The sequence below is a fragment of the Oryctolagus cuniculus genome, chromosome 17 (genome assembly GCF_051225735.1).
Source record: "Oryctolagus cuniculus isolate XC-2025 breed Fujian yellow rabbit chromosome 17, ASM5122573v1, whole genome shotgun sequence".
In the NCBI taxonomy this organism is placed as follows: domain Eukaryota; kingdom Metazoa; phylum Chordata; class Mammalia; order Lagomorpha; family Leporidae; genus Oryctolagus; species Oryctolagus cuniculus.
In genome coordinates this window covers 13135782-13153407 of record NC_142883.1, presented here as the reverse complement: position 1 = coordinate 13153407, position 17626 = coordinate 13135782, and the positions used below count along the sequence as shown (strand labels likewise).

Genomic DNA, 17626 nt, shown 5'->3' with positions numbered 1-17626 from the left:
ACAGCGTTGGTCCCTAGCTGACTTCTTGAAGATGATACTTCATTGATCATGACCTATATTTGCTATATAGAAGGAGCCTGGTTAAAGGGAGTGCTGGTGGGGCAGTCAATGCTTTTCCCACTGTGAGCCATAGTTAATCTTGGACAGAGGCATCTGGCTTATTTGCTACAGTGTCTGGGAAAAAAAAAGCTTGCACTTTTCAGATAGCATGAAGGTTCTGAGAATGGCATGTTGTGTGTGTGTTCTAAATTTCTGTGTACTTACAGCCATCAGCGTGTCACGAGTTAAAAGACTGTCAGTTTTGAGTTTCAATTTAAAAATGCAAAACCTAGTGTGTAAGAATGATTAATGGCTAAATATTTGAAAACTCTTTGAGCTAAATAGGTATTAAGCTAAGAAGAGAATTAGTTTCTGTGTTAACATAGTGTTATATGTTCTTAGCTAAATAAAAATGGACCTCCTGTGCAGTATGGCTTCAGTGATTTTGCCTTATTCGGGAACTGAGCATACTACGTAAATGAGTCTCTTCAGGTGCCAGATGTCATGACAGGTGCTGAGGAAGCACAGATGAGCAGCTTACAGCCCAGCCCACCCGCCCCGCCCCGCCCCAGTCCTCCTGCGGCAGGTGTTAGGAGTGCAGAGAAATAGTTAGATTCAAGGCAACTTGCACCTCAGGAGATCCTCTTGAATAATTTATTGGCTGGGTGGCAATAGTGGGAGATTGGGAAAATGTCAAAAACCAAAATATAAACTCAATTCAGGCAGAGCGTTTTTGTCTGTCTTAGGTACTGTACTGTGTTAGCCTCTGTGCCTGGAATGATACTGATCCATATAATAGGTTCTAAGAGTGAATCTTAAACAAATAAGTAAAACTTGAGAAAGCTTTTACAAAAAGCAAGAGGTGTGAGAGAACATGGGACATGTTTGCAGGGGACAGCCAGTAGCTTTGGGTGTGTGAGAAGAAGGAAACCCAGGTAGAAACTTAAATTTTACTGATTTTTTTTAAAAAAATAAGGTATCACTAAATTATTACACTCCTTTGCCCATTCTTAAATACAATAAACTCCTCTCACTTAATTGAGCAATATAGCCGTCAATTAATGTCCTAAAGGTGAAGCTAGGTTCAAGCCATGAATCCAGGTACGTCCTGACTCCAAGCAGAATCCTGCAGCTGGCTTTGGTGTCCGCTTGGAAGGGAAGGATGCCGTGTTGCTGAGTGCACTCACTTCCCAGGCCAGAAGCCCTCCAGGGAAAGCATCCTGTTTCATGCACTTGTCGTGACCCCTTGGGCCTTGCCTCACTCTTTGCAAATAGTCGTGCTCAGCAAGTATCAGTAAGTGAATAGCGATTATGGTACATCCAGTGAAGATTGTATATACCTAAAGGCCAAAGCTGCCGTCTCCCAATTTTAAAAACATTTAAATATTTATGTATTTTCATTTTATTTGGATGCAGATATATATATAGATAGAGATATATATATATATATAGAGAGAGAGAGAGATATCTTCAATCTGCTGGTTCATCTCCAAATACTTGCAATAGCCAGAGCTGGATAAAGTCAAAGTCAGGAGCCTGGAACTTCATCCACGTCTCCCACATAGACAGCAAGGACCCAAGTACTTGAACCATCATCTGCTGTCGCCTATGATGTGCGTTAGTGGGAAGCTGGGTTAGAAGCAGAGCAGCTGGAACTCAGACCAGGCACTCCTGAATGGGATGGAGCTATCCCAAGTGGTGATTTAACCACTGTGCTGAATGTCCATTTCTCCCCCAGCTTTCTTTAAAGAATTATTTTACTTATTTGAAAAGCAGAGTTACAGAGAGAAAGGGAGGGAGAGACAAAGAGAGAGGTCTTCCATCTGCTGGTTTACTCTCCAGATGGCTACAACAGCCAGTCAGGAGCTTCTTCCAGGTCTCCTATGTGGGTGGCAGGGGCCCAAGCACTTGGGCCATCTTCTGTTAACTTCCCATGCAGGTAAGCAGGGAGCTAGATTTTAAGTGGAACAGCTGGGACTTGAACCAGTGCCTATACGGGGTGCAGGTGCTACAGGCCATGGCTTAACCTGCTGTGCCACAATGCTAGTCCCGATCCCCAAATTTTTAAAAGAACTTTCCAGAAATTTTTCTTCAGTGATCCTATAGATGTTCTTGGTTATTTCTATGTCACTATCACAAGTAGTTCACCAAATTATTCATGTTCTTGACCATTTAAAATTATTATTACACATACGATATGATCAGTGATTTTACATAACAGATGTATAGCGAGTCACAGGCTATCTTTGTCACCATCATCTCCTTTCCCCCCAACCTGTATTCTGTTTTACTTCCATTAAATTGTTCGAGATTTGAATTTGTACTGGAATCTTTTTTATTTATTTTTCTGTGATGGATATTTTCAAAAACATGCGAAAGTAGACAGAATAGGATAATGAATCAATCCCTTATCATGAGGCTTCCTTGGTATCAACTTCTTGCTTCATCTGTATCCTGCTTCCCTCACTGCCACCCTCATGTGTAAACAGTGGGGAATTTTGAAGCTCATTCCAGTTACTTCACGTGCTAGAGTCTCTTTATGAATGGGGATTTATTTCATTAGTAGAAAAGGTTGTTATTTCTGAGAATGTGCTACTAAGCCATATAATTTCAAGTTTTCTTAATGTAATCCAATTCCATATGAAATCTTAAAAATTGGTGTCTTTCACGTTATAATAAGATTTCAAAGCTCAGTAAGGTTTCATGTAGATAAAATCATTGGCAGGGTCTGTGAGTGTTAAAAATCCTCTGAAACATGCTTCCTTTTTTAAACAACAAAACAGATCCCAGCTGTGTGGTAATCCAATAACTGTTGTCCTGAGACTTCAGTTCTGTGGTAGGGGTTAGCCAGCATACAAGATACCCAGGGATCCAGGCGCAGGTCACGGTGGCCAGCCCTTCTTGGCCTCACTCTCTCAGGTCTGTTACAGCAGAGGGCACGCATGTGTTTCACGGGAGCCTGTGCAGTCCACACACACGGAACCATTTGCCTGCCCTCCCTGCACTTACTCCCAGGCCAGTTGCTGGGAGCAGCATTTGCAAGCTTTGCTAAAATGGGCTAGTTTCATTTGTCTGCACTGTAAAAGCTCCTCAGAGGAGAGATACGGCTCTGAAACAGCTCTCTGAGGACCGTAGCGTCGTTTTCTAGGTTTCTGTCCGTCTGTTTTTCCCGTCTGTAGCTTGCTGCTGCTGTTGTGTCTCACTGTCCCTCATCAGATGTGTCAGCCTTGTTTCCCCGAGGCCCCAGAGCCCACCCACGGTGCACGTATGGCAGCCCCTCAGCAAACATTGGAAAAATATGAGCAAGTGAATGAAAACGTAAACGTGAGTGAACGAATGATGGATGATATGACCTACATTTGCTGACAAAAGTCCTTGCGTTAATTAGTATTCTACAAAGGTACATACCCCTTCCGGGATTTCTTAGCAGAATGAAATTAGTTTGGAATTATTATTATGGGATGACTAGTAAGCTAGTTAGCTCTGACTTACTGCTACATTATTATTTTGTTTACAGGATACCAGATACTATGTATTTTGTATAAACCAAAGTAAATCTACTGCTCTGTAGTTACCTTCTAAATCAGAATATGCCAGAGGATTCTACTCTCTGTAGAACCGTGTAGAAGGCTGAGTTACACTTGCAGATGTGCAATTATGCCATGAGCTTTTCTTGTGATAGCCCCCAAGTGCTGATGTCTCCTGGCTAGCGTGCGTCCAGTTCACAGTGTAGGGTTACCCGCATCTCTGCTTACTCTGTGAAACTTCTATTGCTGCTGTAACAAATTACAGCACAAACGTACAACCCTAAAACAACACAAGCTGTCATCTCAGTTCTGTGGGTCACAGGCCCACCTGTGGCCTGGTTGGGTTCTGGCTTTGGGTTTCAGAAGGCTGGGATCAAGGTGCTGGCTGTCGGGGCTCCTCTCTGGAGGTGCTGGGAAAATCTGCTTCCATGCTCATCTGTTGCTGGCCGATGCTTGTTCCTCGTGGTTGTAGGACTGATGTCCTTGTTTCCTTGCTGGCTGTTAGCAGAGTCATTCATAGCTTATGAGGCTGGTCAGTTTCTCAGATGTATTCCACACATTTCCCAGGCAGCAGTGCCTGAATCCTCTCTCCGGAGCTTCTCTGACTTCTCCTCTCACATCCCTCACTTCCTCTCCAGTGCAGAACTTGGTTTCCAGCCAGAAAAACTCTCTCTGCTTTTCAGGTGTGGATGATTAGGTTGAGTCCACCCAGCGTAGTCTTCCTAGTTTTAAGTCCACAATTTTAATTATTTCCACTAGTCGCCTTTGACACTTAACTTGATATATTCACAGGGCTTGGGGCATCTTGGCAGGGTTGGGGGGAGGCATTCTGTTTACCACTTCAGCTAAACTGTTGGGTTTTCTCCCGTGCTACATGGTTAGCCCTGGTTAATGGGTGGTTAGCACGTTGCAGCCATAGGTTTGGAGGCTAAGAAGTCTCAGTGGCCTGTCAGCCTTCTTGGAGTGATCTTATCTTTGTGACACTGGCTCTCTCCCCTGTCAATGTGTGTGCTGCTGACTGACTGCTCGTCTTGTCTCTTCTAATTGCTCTGCTTCTGATCTCCCCCTACTTCTGCCATCTCTGTGTTTGCCTTTTTCTCCTTTCTTCTGTGTGCTTTTCTTATCACTTATGTGCTCCTCAGAAGTTTGCTAGGTGGTGCCAATCACTAACGTTTTTTTTCTCTTCCAGTTACTGGGGAAATTGTGATTCTTTGACTTATTTTTTCTGACTTTTTAAGGGGTGGGTCTTAGGTGCCCTTGCCCACCCATAACCAGTTGGTCTTAAACCTGCAATGTTTACTATTAGTCTGAATGTTTGATGTTTCTGACTGTTAATAAATAGTAAGTTAATGTGAAACATTACTATATTTTTGCTGAGGCCAAGAATGAATTTTTCTTCCTGCTATCAATATTATCTTTTTCTCAGTTTTCAGACTCATTGTACAGATAAATTTTTGTGTGTCTAAAGGTGCATTGTGTTACATTTAACCAACAGGAAGAGAAATATTTCTGATACATTTTTCTTGAAAGGCAGAGAGAGAGAGAAGAGAGAGAGAGAGAGAGATAAAGGGCGACCTGCTCCCATCTGCAGGGACTGAAGCAAGTAACTGGGAACTCAGTGCTGGTCTCCCGGTAGTAGGAACCCAGCTTCTGTAGCTTCACTGCTGCTTCCGCGGGGGCCTGCACTGTGGATGCTGGGGCTGAGAGACTCCTGTGGGACGCAGGCATCCTAACCACTTGGCCAAACGCCTGCTTCCAGATTGTTTTTATAGTCCAGAAATTCCTGATCATTGTCTCTTTGAATACTGTACTTGCTCAAATGTTAATCACTTGCAACGCTAGACTAATATAGCATTATATGAATCTGCCATTGCTGATTTAATAAATCGTTCAATGATGGATATTGGATTGTTAACATTCATCACACATATAAACTGCACTGTGATGAACATCTGCGTCCAAACCCGTGATTATTTCATTTGGATAAGTTCCTGGAAGTGCAATTGCTGTATGAAAGGATCCGCACATTTTGATACTTTTGATATATGTTGCCAAATTGCTCTCTAGCAATTAGCTGTATTCTCTGTGAAGCAATTTATGGCAGTGTCTCTTCCTGTCCCTTTAGTAAATTTTATACTTTAAGATGCCATGAGTCGTACTGGAATAGCACAAATCCAAAACCATGTTTACGTTCTCGTTACTATTTTAAAGATTTGTATCCTCAAGAATTGAAAACTGACATCTTTCCCTTGAAAAACAGTTTTTATGTTTTGTCATTTAATTAGAAAATTTATAGAGAAGCTGTAAGGGAAAAGAATTTAGTTTTCAGTCATACTGATTGCATGTTTCTTTTTATAAGAAAAATCCATTAAAGAGTTTTAGATAGCTTTAATTTGAAACTACAGAAACCTGAGGTTGAGCAGTATTATTTGAGATGGCCATATTGATGTCTAAAAAGGATGTTGGTGGGGTGCTATGGGCATTTCGTGCAGCGGTAAAGACACTGCTTGAGTTGTCTGTACGCCATGTCGGAGTGCCCGATTCCAGCCTCACGCCCATGTGCACCCTGGGACGCACCAGTGATAGCTCAGTACTCAGGTCCTTCTCACTCACATGGGGGACCTGTATTGAGTTCCTGGCTCCTGGCGTAGGCCTGGCCCAGCCTCAGCTGTTACAGGCATTTTGGGAGTGAACCAGCAGATGCAAGACCTCTGTCTCTGTTTACCTTTCAGATAATAAAATCAATTAAAAAATTTTTTAAAGTTGGCTCAAAGCAGTCTAATGGTTATTAATTACAGACTCACAGCTTAAAATTTTAAGTGTTGCTGTTCACATCTAATTTGTATATCAGTGGAAAATGGTTGTTGTTCCCTAACATTGAACATGTTTAAATTATATATTTGTCTTTTTCTTTAAAGGGGAAAAGCCTCCATCATACCCAGAATGATCATTTCCAGAGTGATGGGATTGGTAAGTAGGAATGTTAGCCTTGTGGAAACTTATTGTGATACAAGAGATTTAGGCCAAATTTCACTATAGGAAAGAAGAGAGTGGGGAGAGAGTCTTTCTCATATACACACACTTTGGAACCTCACCTAATTAATTCTTTTATTCAACACACCTCTTGATAAAAATCCATTGGTGTGTCATTTTGGAAAAGAGTGAACTTTTTTTTTTTTTAAATTTATTTTTTGACAGGCAGAGTGGACAGTGAGAGAGAGAGAGAGAGAGAAAGGTCTTCCTTTGCCGTTGGTTCACCCTCCAATGGCCGCCGCGGCCGGTGCGCTGCGACCTGTGCACCACGCTGATCCGATGGCAGGAGCCAGGTACCTCTCCTGGTCTCCCATGGGGTGCAGGGCCCAAGGACTTGGGCCATCCTCCACTGCACTTCCCCGGCCACAGCAGAGAGCTGGCCTGGAAGAGGGGCAACCGGGACAGAATCCGGAGCCCTGACCGGGACTAGAACCCGGTGTGCCGACGCCGCAAGGTGGAGGATTAGCCTAGTGAGCCGCGCGCCGGCCTTTATTTGTTTTAAGAATCAATATACATATCCTAGAGGTTTTGAGGAAAAACATTTCAGCCTTTTACTTAACACAAGTTTTTGGAAAATATTTATGATCTACAAATGTGAGGTCACTCAAGTTTCAAGATAAAGGTTATCTAACTGGTACACGTTTTCCTCGTCTTAGAAGCCTCTTCCTGGGAGTGTGTGTGTGTGCTTGGTTTTCTTTCTTGAAGGAAGCATCTCCACCTCCCCAGAGTACAGCTGGGATTATGCTGTTTATTCAAAGAAAACTGTAGCTAATCCTAGGGAACCTTACAAAGCGCTTTTTTTTTTAAGATTTATTTTTTATTTATTTGAAAGGCAGAGTTACAGAGAGAGAGGAGGAAAGACACACAGAGAGAATTTTCCACCCTCTGGTTCACTCCCCAAATGGCCGGCAACAGCTTGGGCTGAGCTAGGCCGATGCCAGGATCCCGGAGCTTCTTCTGGGTCTCCCATGTGGGTACAGGGGTCCAGGCCCTTGGGCCATCCTCCACTGCTTTCCCAGGCCATTAACAGGGAGCTGGATTGGAAGTGGAGCAACCAGGACTCGAACCGGCATCCATATGGGTAGAGGCTTAACCTGCTGTGCCACAGCGCCCTCAAGTGCCTAGTTTGTAAACATGCCCACTCTTTGACAGTGATAATTTTTTTAATTATAAGATTACTTATGGCAAACCTGGGAAATATATTTTACTGTTGGATAATTTAAATTATTTTTGTCTAGGTGAATTTGTACAGCTGTTGAGTGCCACCTTTTCTGTTTATTTTCCAGTTCAGCCCAATCCTTCCGTACTTATTGGCAATCCTATTAGAGCATTTACTCCTCCACCCCCTCTTGGACCTCACCCAAATTTGGGAAAATCTCCAAGCCCCGTTCAAAGAATAGATCCTCACACTGGGACGAGTATTCTTTATGTACCTGCTGTCTATGGAGGGAATGTAGTTATGTCGGTGCCTTTACCTGTAAGTGGATGTTTAAAATTCTTTCTATTGGGTAAAGCAAAGTAGGCTTCACTAAATTAGTGACACTCCCATAGAGCCTTCCACCAACCTCTTTTTGTTTAACTTTCAGTGCCATAGCTTCTTCTAAAGCAACTCATATCTTTAACCTTCATGATTTTGAAATCCTCAAAGAAATGTGAATTGTTGTTTCTTGATTATCAGTGACTATGAGGAAATCCTGTAAATTAAAGGCTTTGTTTTAGATCCCTTTGCATTCTTTTAAAGTATTTCTACTGAAGAAATATTGATCTCTTGTTTTGTGAAGTGATGTTTTTATTTTATTTTTTGCTCTTTATACTTCTGAGAAAGATAGCTCGTTGGAGGAGGTAGAGAGGCTTGGATTACTCTAGTTGTCCAGTGGTTCAATATATCTGAGATGCTCCTTGCCTTATAAAATCTCACTGCCGCTTAAAAACATTACCAAATCCTTTCTGAGACTGCGGATTTTTAGACGGCTTCCATCTTGTTTATAAACCCAGTTTTATTGCCTTTGACATTTTTGAGTATTTTAGTAATTTTGTTGCTTGGCTCTTATGCATATATTTTCAAATTCAGAAATATTAGCCTAGGAAACAATTTCTTTCATTTAATCCAAGTATTGTAATTTCAAGTAGAAGTGATCATTGCCAAAGATCTTTGGCACCCCTGTCCACATCCCAAGTTGGAAAAATGCTTAATTGCAGACATACCTGAGCCATGCTGGCTGTGGTCTCACAAATGTGGCAGCCAAGGAGAATGAGTTAACTGTCAGAAGTATGTTAGTGGTGCCCGCTTCCTTAGGACTGTAGATTGAGTTATTTCTTCCTGGACAGCCTGGCAACAGTACCTCATCTACTTTATATAGGAGTCCCTTAGGATTTATATTTTACTTGGTCAAAGAGGGTTTTATTGTACAAGTTTTCCAAGAGATTGCATTTCACAGTTAACATTACAATAAAGTAATAGGGGCAGCAGCTCAGATGTCATCCTACTTATTGCTTTTATGTAAATATGCAGAGGTTATATATTTAGACATACCTAAGTTATTTTCTGCCTTGTTTTTAAGATGGAGTTGAATTAATCAAAAGTACAAGTTAATGTGCTGTTTGAATTTTACCTGCAATAAATGAACATTAAATGATTTGGTTTATTCATATGAAGTAGGAATACCTATGTTTTGAGTTGTGACTTCTTAGAGTGATTTCTTTCTTAAATTTACCCTGTTCTCTCAGTCTATTAAACTATGTAACTGTGCAGTTATGACTTAAAAAGGCAATTTTTATGGTAATCTCTGACATGTAGAAATTTATATTGAAGAGAAGTGACTCAAAAGTATAACTTGATTGACTGCCTTAAGGAATAATTACCAATTTTAAGTCCTCAGTTTCTTTGTTACCTGAAACATGATCCATTTTCCCTTCACACTAAAATTCAGGGAGGCATTTTCTGGCCAGTTAAGACAGCAATAATTCTATCAGTTGCTATTAACATCAACTTTACAGCTATTCATTTTGATCGGATTAACACACTTAGTGTGTGCATGCACTTTTTCCTGTTCAACAACACTATAGCAGTTTGCCTTCCAAAACATACTTAATGTAATTTTTTATTTCTTATAATATCCTAGGTACCATGGACAGGATACCAGGGTAGGTTTGCAGTTGATCCTCGAATTATTACCCATCAGGCAGCAATGGCCTACAATATGAACCTACTACAGACACACGGACGGGGCTCTCCTATACCTTATGGCCTTGGACATCACCCTCCTGTCAGCATAGGGCAGCCACAAAGTCAGCATCCAGAGAAGGATCAGCACGAGCAGAATCGAAACGGTGAGTTGCTTGGCTGCTCTTGTTTTTCTAAGTTTAAGACCTGCCAAGTGCTATCCACACAGAGAATTCCTTTAATAGTATGATTGTTAACTTTTTTATGGATTATAGATCACCTTGGGAGAGACTCTGATATAAAAACCATGGATTTTGTCTCCTTAAGATACAAGCATTTGCATAGATACAAAATTTGCATGTAATTTCAGAGGGTCCTTTAGGTTAAACTTTACCACTTTATGGTTGGTTTTACCAATTTTCTGAAAAACTATTAAATATTATTACTTAGAATGTTTTAAATGGTAGTCATTTAAACTTGAGATGAAAATCACTCTCCTATTAAACATTTTGTTGACCACAGATATTTTTGTGGGATACTAAGCATTAATGTTGTTGTGGGTTAGTTGATGTAAAGTAGTTATTTACTATGGAAATCTGCTAGAGGTACAAACAAGAAAAAAAATTACCTGCTGCATTTTCTAGTCAAATTTATTGAAGTAAATTTATGTACCGGAGTACTGCAAAAAGTTCATCATAAATGCAACTAAAAGATAAGTTCAGGGGTGGTATTTAGCCTTGTGGTTAAGATGCCAGCATCCAGCATCAGAATACTTAGGTCTGATTCTTGTTTTAGGCTCTTGATTCCAGACTCGTTTTATATTTTGTTTTGTTTTAAGATCTATTTATTTATTTGAAAGGTAGAGTTACAGAGAGAGAGGGAAAGATAGATCTTCCATCTGCTGTTTCACTCCCCAAATGGCTGCAACAGCCAGGATTGGTCCAGGCTGAAGCCCGGAGCCAGGAGCTTCTTCCAGGTCTCCCACATTGGAGCAGGGGCCCATACACTTGGGCCATCCTCTGCTACTTTCCCAGGCCAATAGCAGGGAGCTGGATTAGAAGTGGAGCAGCCAGGACTCAAACCAGCGGCCATGGGGATGCCACAGCGCCGTGCCCTGGTTGCAGACTCTTACTACTGCAGACCTGGGAGGCAGTGGTGATGGCTCCCGCGGTTGAGTTCCTGCCGCCTGTACTGGCAGTGTGCTTTGCATTCTGTGCTCAGGCCCCAGCCCAGCCTTGGCCATTGTAGGCATGTGGGGAGTGAACTGGTGGATAGAATCAATCTCTCTAGCTTGTATACATTTTTAGAAAGATCATTTTGGCACACACAAAAAATTGAAATCCAGGCATATGAAGGGTCTTCAGATAGTTCATGGAAAATATGCATTAGGAAAATAATACAGGGGCTGGCAATGTGGCATAGCTAGTAAAGCCGCCGCCTGCAGTGCCGGCATCCCGTATGGGTGCCGGTTAGAGACCCGGCTGCTCCAATTCCGATTCAGCTCTCTGCTATGGCCTGGGAAAGCAGTCGGGGTGCCGGTTCTCTCCTGGATGCTCCTCTTCCAGTCCAGCTCTCTGCTGTGGCCAGGGAGTGCAGTGGAGGATGGCCCAAGTTCTTGAGCCCCTGCACCCGCATGGGAGACCAGGAGAAGCACCTGGCTCCTGGCTTCGGATCAGCGCAGTGCGCCGGCCGCAGCGGCCATTGGAGGGTGAACCAACGGTAAAGGAAGACCTTTCTCTCTGTCTCTCTCTGTCCACTCTGCCTGTCAAAAAAAAAAAAAAAAAAAAAATACATGGTTTGTATCAAAATAAAAATTTTAATCCCATTTTCTATGAACTTTTTAAAGTACCCTCATACAGCAAAGTTCATTCCTTGTAAATGTACAGTTTGATGAGTTTTAACGAATACACAGAATTGTTAACTACCAGCAGAATCAAAATTTAGGGTCTTTACACCATCTTGAAAAGGTCTCTCACGCCCCTTTGTAGGCAGTCCTATCCTCCACCTCCCAGCCCTGGGCATTCTCTAACCTGACTTTTGGCCCTGTGCTTTCAGCTGTAGTTTGTCATATAAATGGAATCATGTAGTATATAGTTGTTTGTGTGCCAGCGTTGTTTATGTAGTCTTTTTTCAGGTTGAATCAGTGATTTGTCCTTTTTCCCTGTTGATTAGTATTCCATTAGATGGATACACCACAGTGTGTTTATCTATCTCTCTGTCGGTTGATGGAAATGTCAGTTATTTATTTTGGCTATTATGAACATATGTGTGAACGTGTTTTTATTTCTCTGGTAAATACCTAGGAGTGAGATTGCTGGGCATGTTGTAAGTATGTATTTAACGTATAAGAAACTGCAATGTTATTTTTTCCTTCTACTATTAATATGTGAGATTCCCAGATGTTTATATTCTTACCAGCACTTGGTAGTACCAGTCGTCTTAAGTTTACCCTTCTAGTGGGTATCTTATGTTACCTCAATGTAGTATTAATTTTCATGTCCCGTGCTAAGTATCTCTTTATTGTTTGTCATGTGTGTATCTTCTTTGGTGACAGTATTCATCTTCATACTCATACCTTTTACGTGTTTTTATTGAGCTGTCTCACTGAGTTATGAGTTCTTTATATATTTTGTATACAAATCTTTAATCACATGGTTTGAAAATGTTTTCTCCAAGAATATAACTTTTCCATTTTATTTTTTCAATAGTATTTTCTAAAGACTAGAGTTTTTATTTTTTGATGAAGTCCAATTTATCAGTTTGTTTCTGTTTTTGGTGTTGTATATAAAAATGTTAATCTAGCCCAAAGTCACACAGATTATCTGCTTTTTTTTTAAAGATTTATTTATTTATTTGAAAATCAGAGTTACACAGAGAGAGGAGAGGTATATATAGAGAGGTCCTCCATCCAGTGGTTCACTCCCCAATTGGCCACAACGGCCAGAGTTGCGCTAATCTGAAGCCAGCAGCTGGGCCTCCAACCGACGCCCATATGGGATGTCGGCGCCCTAGGCCAGGGCGTTAACCCAACTGTGCCACAGCCCCAGCCCCCTGTTATGTTTTCTTGTGAAGTTTTAGTTTGAGCTCTTATGTTAGATTCATTTTTAGTTAAATTTTATATATGATATAAGAATTGAGGGTTTTTTGTTATTATTTTGTATGTTCGGTTGTTCTAACACCATTTGTTGAAAACCCTGCTTTCCCTCATTATGCTATCTTGACACCTTTGTTGAAAATCACTTGACGTATCCATGGTGTCTGTCCCCTTGAACCACTGCACGGGTGATATTTATGCCAACTGTGCTGTCTTGATTACTATAGCTTTGTAGAAGTCCTGAGTTCAGGATGGAGAAGTCTTACTACATGTTCTTTTTTTTTTTTTTTTTTTTTTTTTACTACATGTTCTTCTTTTCAGAATTGTGTATTCCAGGTTTTTCCATTTCTCTCTATATATTATTTTATTTTATTTTTCATGATTTATTTCATTTATTTGAAAGGCAAAATGACAGAGAGAGGAAGAGTCAAAGAGATCTTCCAGTCACTGGTTCACTCCCCAGATGGTTGCAGTGGCCTGAGTTGGAGAGGTCAAAGCCAGGAGTCAAACTCTATCTGGGTCCCCACAAAGGTAGCAGGGGCTCAGACTTGGGCCATCCTCTGCTCCTTTCTCAGGAACATTAGCAGGGAGATGCAGGGGAAGTGGAGCATACTGGTTGCTACAAGACCTGCTGTGCCACAGTGCTGGCCCCTCCATGTACGTTTTAGAATAAATGTCAGTTTATGCAAACATGAAACCCAGCTGGGATTCTGACTGAGGTTGTGTTGAATCCTTAGATCAATTTGGGGAGAGAACTGATGATAATATTGAGCCTCTGACTTATAAACAGGGTATCTCTCTGTTTTTTCTTAGTTGTTTAATTTTTCATCATTAAAAACAAAATAGAATATAGCCTTTGCACATATTTTGTGAAGATGAAAGCTTAGATTAATATGGATATTCATTTCATAATTTTCTTCTTTGGGTATCTTTTCCACAAATTCTGACAGGTTATATTTTCATTTTAATTTTGTTCAGAATGCTTTCTAATTCCTCTTATTAGATGCATGAATTATTTAGAAAGATGAGTTTTCAAATTATTGGAAATTTTCTAAGAATTTTTCTGTTAACGGATTTCTACTTTTAATTCCATTGTGGCAAAGAACATATTTTGTATAATTTGAAGCCATTTGAATTTATTGATGTTTGTTTTATGGGCCAGAAAGGATATTCCGTGTACACTAGAGAAGAATCTAACGCTCTATAAATGTCAGTCAGACCTAGTTGATTTATAGAGTTGTTCTTCAATTATAACCTTGCTGATTTTCTGGCAACTTTTTCTATCTATTACTGAAGAGGAATATTGAAATTTCTAAATATAATTAGCATTTGTCTTTCTTTCCTTTAAGTTGTATCAGTTCTTAATGAATGACTTTTGAAGTTCTCTTGTTAGGTGGTAAGCATTTAGGATTAGATCTTTTTGATTAATAAGCTCATTTATCATTCTGAAATGGCCTTTTTTTTTTTTTTTAAAGAAATTTCTTTATTTAAAATTGCGTGGCTTTTTTGTCTTTTTTTCTGTGAAACTACAAGTTTACAAGTGAGGAGAGAACTGCCCCCGGCCCGTGCTTCCCACCCCCACCCATCACACTCCCAGCCTGCCCCACAGTTCTGCCCAGTTCCTTGACGGGAGACGTTCCCGCTGACAGTTTTGTCAAATCCTGAGGATGTCTGAGGGGATCACGTGGTAGGGTTCAGGGCCAAGGACGGGACAGTGCTGATTCTACTTCCCCCCCATACCTGGCTTTTTGCAACCTCCCTCCTCTCCCCACCCCCTTGATTTTGGCATGAGAAACAAAAAAGATACATTTCTGGGGAAACTGAGGGAGATACACATATAAGCACCCCAACCCATATCTAACATATTTGGTAATAACCCCCTCCCAGATTCGTTCACCTCCAATTTGCAAATAGTTTTTTTTTTTTTTTTTTTAAATTAAAGATGCATCTAAGGGAAGGTGGCATCTTCAAATGCCTCAAAACCACTGAGTCCAGACCTGCCCAGGGGTTGTGGGAAGGAGGTAAGGAGGACAGCAGGGCCCACACCTCAGTGCCTCAAACCGGAAGCACCAGCGACCCGCTTGCACCAGCAGGCAGCACTGTGGTGCCCTGCAAAACTCCCTTCTGGATGGCCAGGCCTGGCACGGGGGGCCCTTTCACCAATTCTGCTTGTTCCCTTTTCTCTTACCAGAACCCCTTTGGCTGCTATCACCCCTAATATAGGAAAGTGAGAAATAAAATTAAAAAAAGGAATATATCTTTATATATATATATAAAACCTACTTCCCCAAACTAAATTAAAAATTAAGAACCAACAACACCAACAAACCAAAATATCAGAAACAAAAAAAAATTACAGATGGATCCCAGGGCTTCTTATTCTTTCCTTAAAAAAAAAAAAAAAAGTCCAACCCCAAAGCCCAGTCAAGAATTCCCTAAAGTAGCAGAAACTGCCTCCGAGGTAGATATCTGAGTCAGACACTCTTCCACCGAGCAATTCTATTGGTTTAAGATGAGCTGCGTATGAGGTAATAAAGCCGTCTGGAGGGGCAGGGTGGGGATGCACGGGGGGCGTGGCCCATGTCCTCTGTCCAGTCGTGTCCCCATTTTTGGCATCTCTGGTTGGGCAGGGCTGGCGTCTCCACAGATTCCAGAGCATATAAGTGGGGTGGGGAAAAAGGGAAAGTGGGGGGAGGGAGGTGTGGCGCAGAGAAACAGAATAGTTGAATGTGGGTGTATGAGAGAGAGAGAGGTGGGAGGAAGGAGAAAAGGGGTCTGAAAAATAGGTTTCTGTGTATGAAAGAGGGAGAGAAAAAAAGAGAAGAGGAGAAATCGGGGAGACCCCACTTTCCCATCAGGGGCCCCATTCTCCCTGCCTCGTGGTCAGCACCCCCAGCACTCAGTCTTGTTGGGAGGGGACAACCCCATCTGCCCTTCTCTGTCTTGTGCTTCTCCTGTGTTTGGGGTTTGTCCTCCAGATGCCCACGTCCTCTTCCCGAGTCGGCTGGTGACAGCCCCACCCCGTGACCCTGAGGGGCGAGATCAGTTGGAGGTGTCGGAGTGAACACTCCCTGGTCCCTCCGTTGGGGATGTCACTGAGGATGGGGTCACGTGAAATGGCCTTTTTCACTTTGGTAATATTCTTTGTTCTGAGATCTACTTTGATAATTCCAGTGTAATTGCTTCAGATTTCCTTTGATTATTGATCGCATGGCTTATTTTTTCACCTTTTACTTATAATCTGTTTGTGTCTTTATATCTAAAGTATGTTTATTTTAGATAGCACATAGTTAGCTCTTGATTTTTAAAAAAATAGAGTGTGACAATCCTTGCCTTTTAAGTGGGTGCTTAGACCCTCTGTGTTTATTGTTAGGTTTGATTCTGTCATTTTGCTGTTTGGTTTCAGTTTACCCAATCAGTTTTTGTTCTGCTTTTGCTTTTATTCTGCCTTCTTTTGGAATTAGTTAACTATTTGTTCATGATTCAATTTTACCTCCTAACTCTTTATTTTAGTATTTTAGTAGTTGCTTTGGGGTTTATAGTATGTATCTTTAATTCACTATAATCTACTTTCCAATTCCTGTTTTTCCACTTATCTACGTAAAAGAACATTATAATATTTCAATTTTCTCTTTCCTATCCTCTGTGCTGCTGTTAATATGCATTTTACTGTTACATATGTTATAGTTTATCCCTTGCCCAAATGTTAGTACCACAAATCTTTTTAAAGAGTTTTTTGTTTTTAAAGATTTATTTATTTTATTTTAAAGGCAGAATTACAGAGAAAGAGTGGGAGAGAGATATCTTCCATCTGTTGGTTCACTCTCCGAATGGCCGGCAACAACTAGGGCTGAGCCAGGCCGAAGCCAGGAGCCGGGAGCTTCCTCCGGGTCTCCCACGTGGGTGCAGGGGCCCAAGGACTTGGGCTGCTTTCCCAGGCACATTAGCAGGGAGCTGGATCGGAAGTGGAGCAACCGGGATTTCAACTGGCACCCATCTGGGACGCTGGTGCTGCAGACAGCTTCCTAACTTACAATACCACAATGCTGGCCCAAGAGTTTTAAATAATAAAAAGAACATACTTATCCATGTAGTTGCCAATTCTAGTAGTCAGTCAGTCTTTCTGTATATTTGTTTCTATCTCATAAAATTTTCATCTACCTGAAGGACTTCTTTTCACATTCCTTATAGTTCAAGCCTACTGGTGATGAATTCTTCAATTTTTTATATGTCTGACAATGTCTTTGGTTTTCTTACATTTTAAAAAATATTTTTGCAAGATTTTTGATTGGCCATTTTTATCATTTGTACTTTAATGATTTTTTAAAAGACTTATTTATTTGAAAGGCAGAGTTTCAGAGAGGGACAGAAAGAGAGGACTTCCATCTGTTGGTTCATTCCCCAAATGGCCGCAATAGCCCTATGGCAGGGCCAGGCTGGAGCCAGGAGTCTGAAACTCCGTCCCTTTCTCCCACTTGAGTGACAGGGCCCCCAGCACTTGGGCCATCTTCCACTGCTTTCTCAGGTGCGTCAGCAGGAACCTGGACTGGAAGTGAAGCAGCCAGGTGCTCATATTGGTTGCTGGTGTGGCTTATCCCGCTGTGCCACAGTGCTGTCTTTAAAATCACACTGTTTCCAGTAATAAAGCTGATGTCATCATTGTCCTTATTTCTTTGTATTTAAAGTGTCTTTTTTCTTTGTCTGCTTTAAAGAACTTTTTATATACTAGTTTTAGCAATTGGATTATGATATGCTTTGTTCTAATTTTCT

At 41.3% G+C, this 17626-nt stretch overlaps 1 protein-coding gene across 12 annotated transcripts in view; it reads left to right on the top strand.

Annotated features, from left to right (window-relative positions):
* The window catches only part of HELZ (helicase with zinc finger), a 182608-nt gene that overhangs the window by 123050 nt on the left and 41932 nt on the right, over positions 1-17626 (top strand). For 10 of the 12 annotated variants that reach the window (XM_051825839.3, XM_089316769.1, XM_089316768.1 and 7 more), the window contains 3 exons: positions 6485-6536; positions 7886-8076; positions 9722-9929. In XM_051825839.3, the coding sequence (XP_051681799.3) occupies positions 6485-6536; positions 7886-8076; positions 9722-9929 (451 nt within the window). The remainder of the gene's footprint in view (positions 1-6484; positions 6537-7885; positions 8077-9721; positions 9930-17626) is intronic. The other 2 variants (XR_016223506.1, XR_016223505.1) reach the window with 1 other exon arrangement.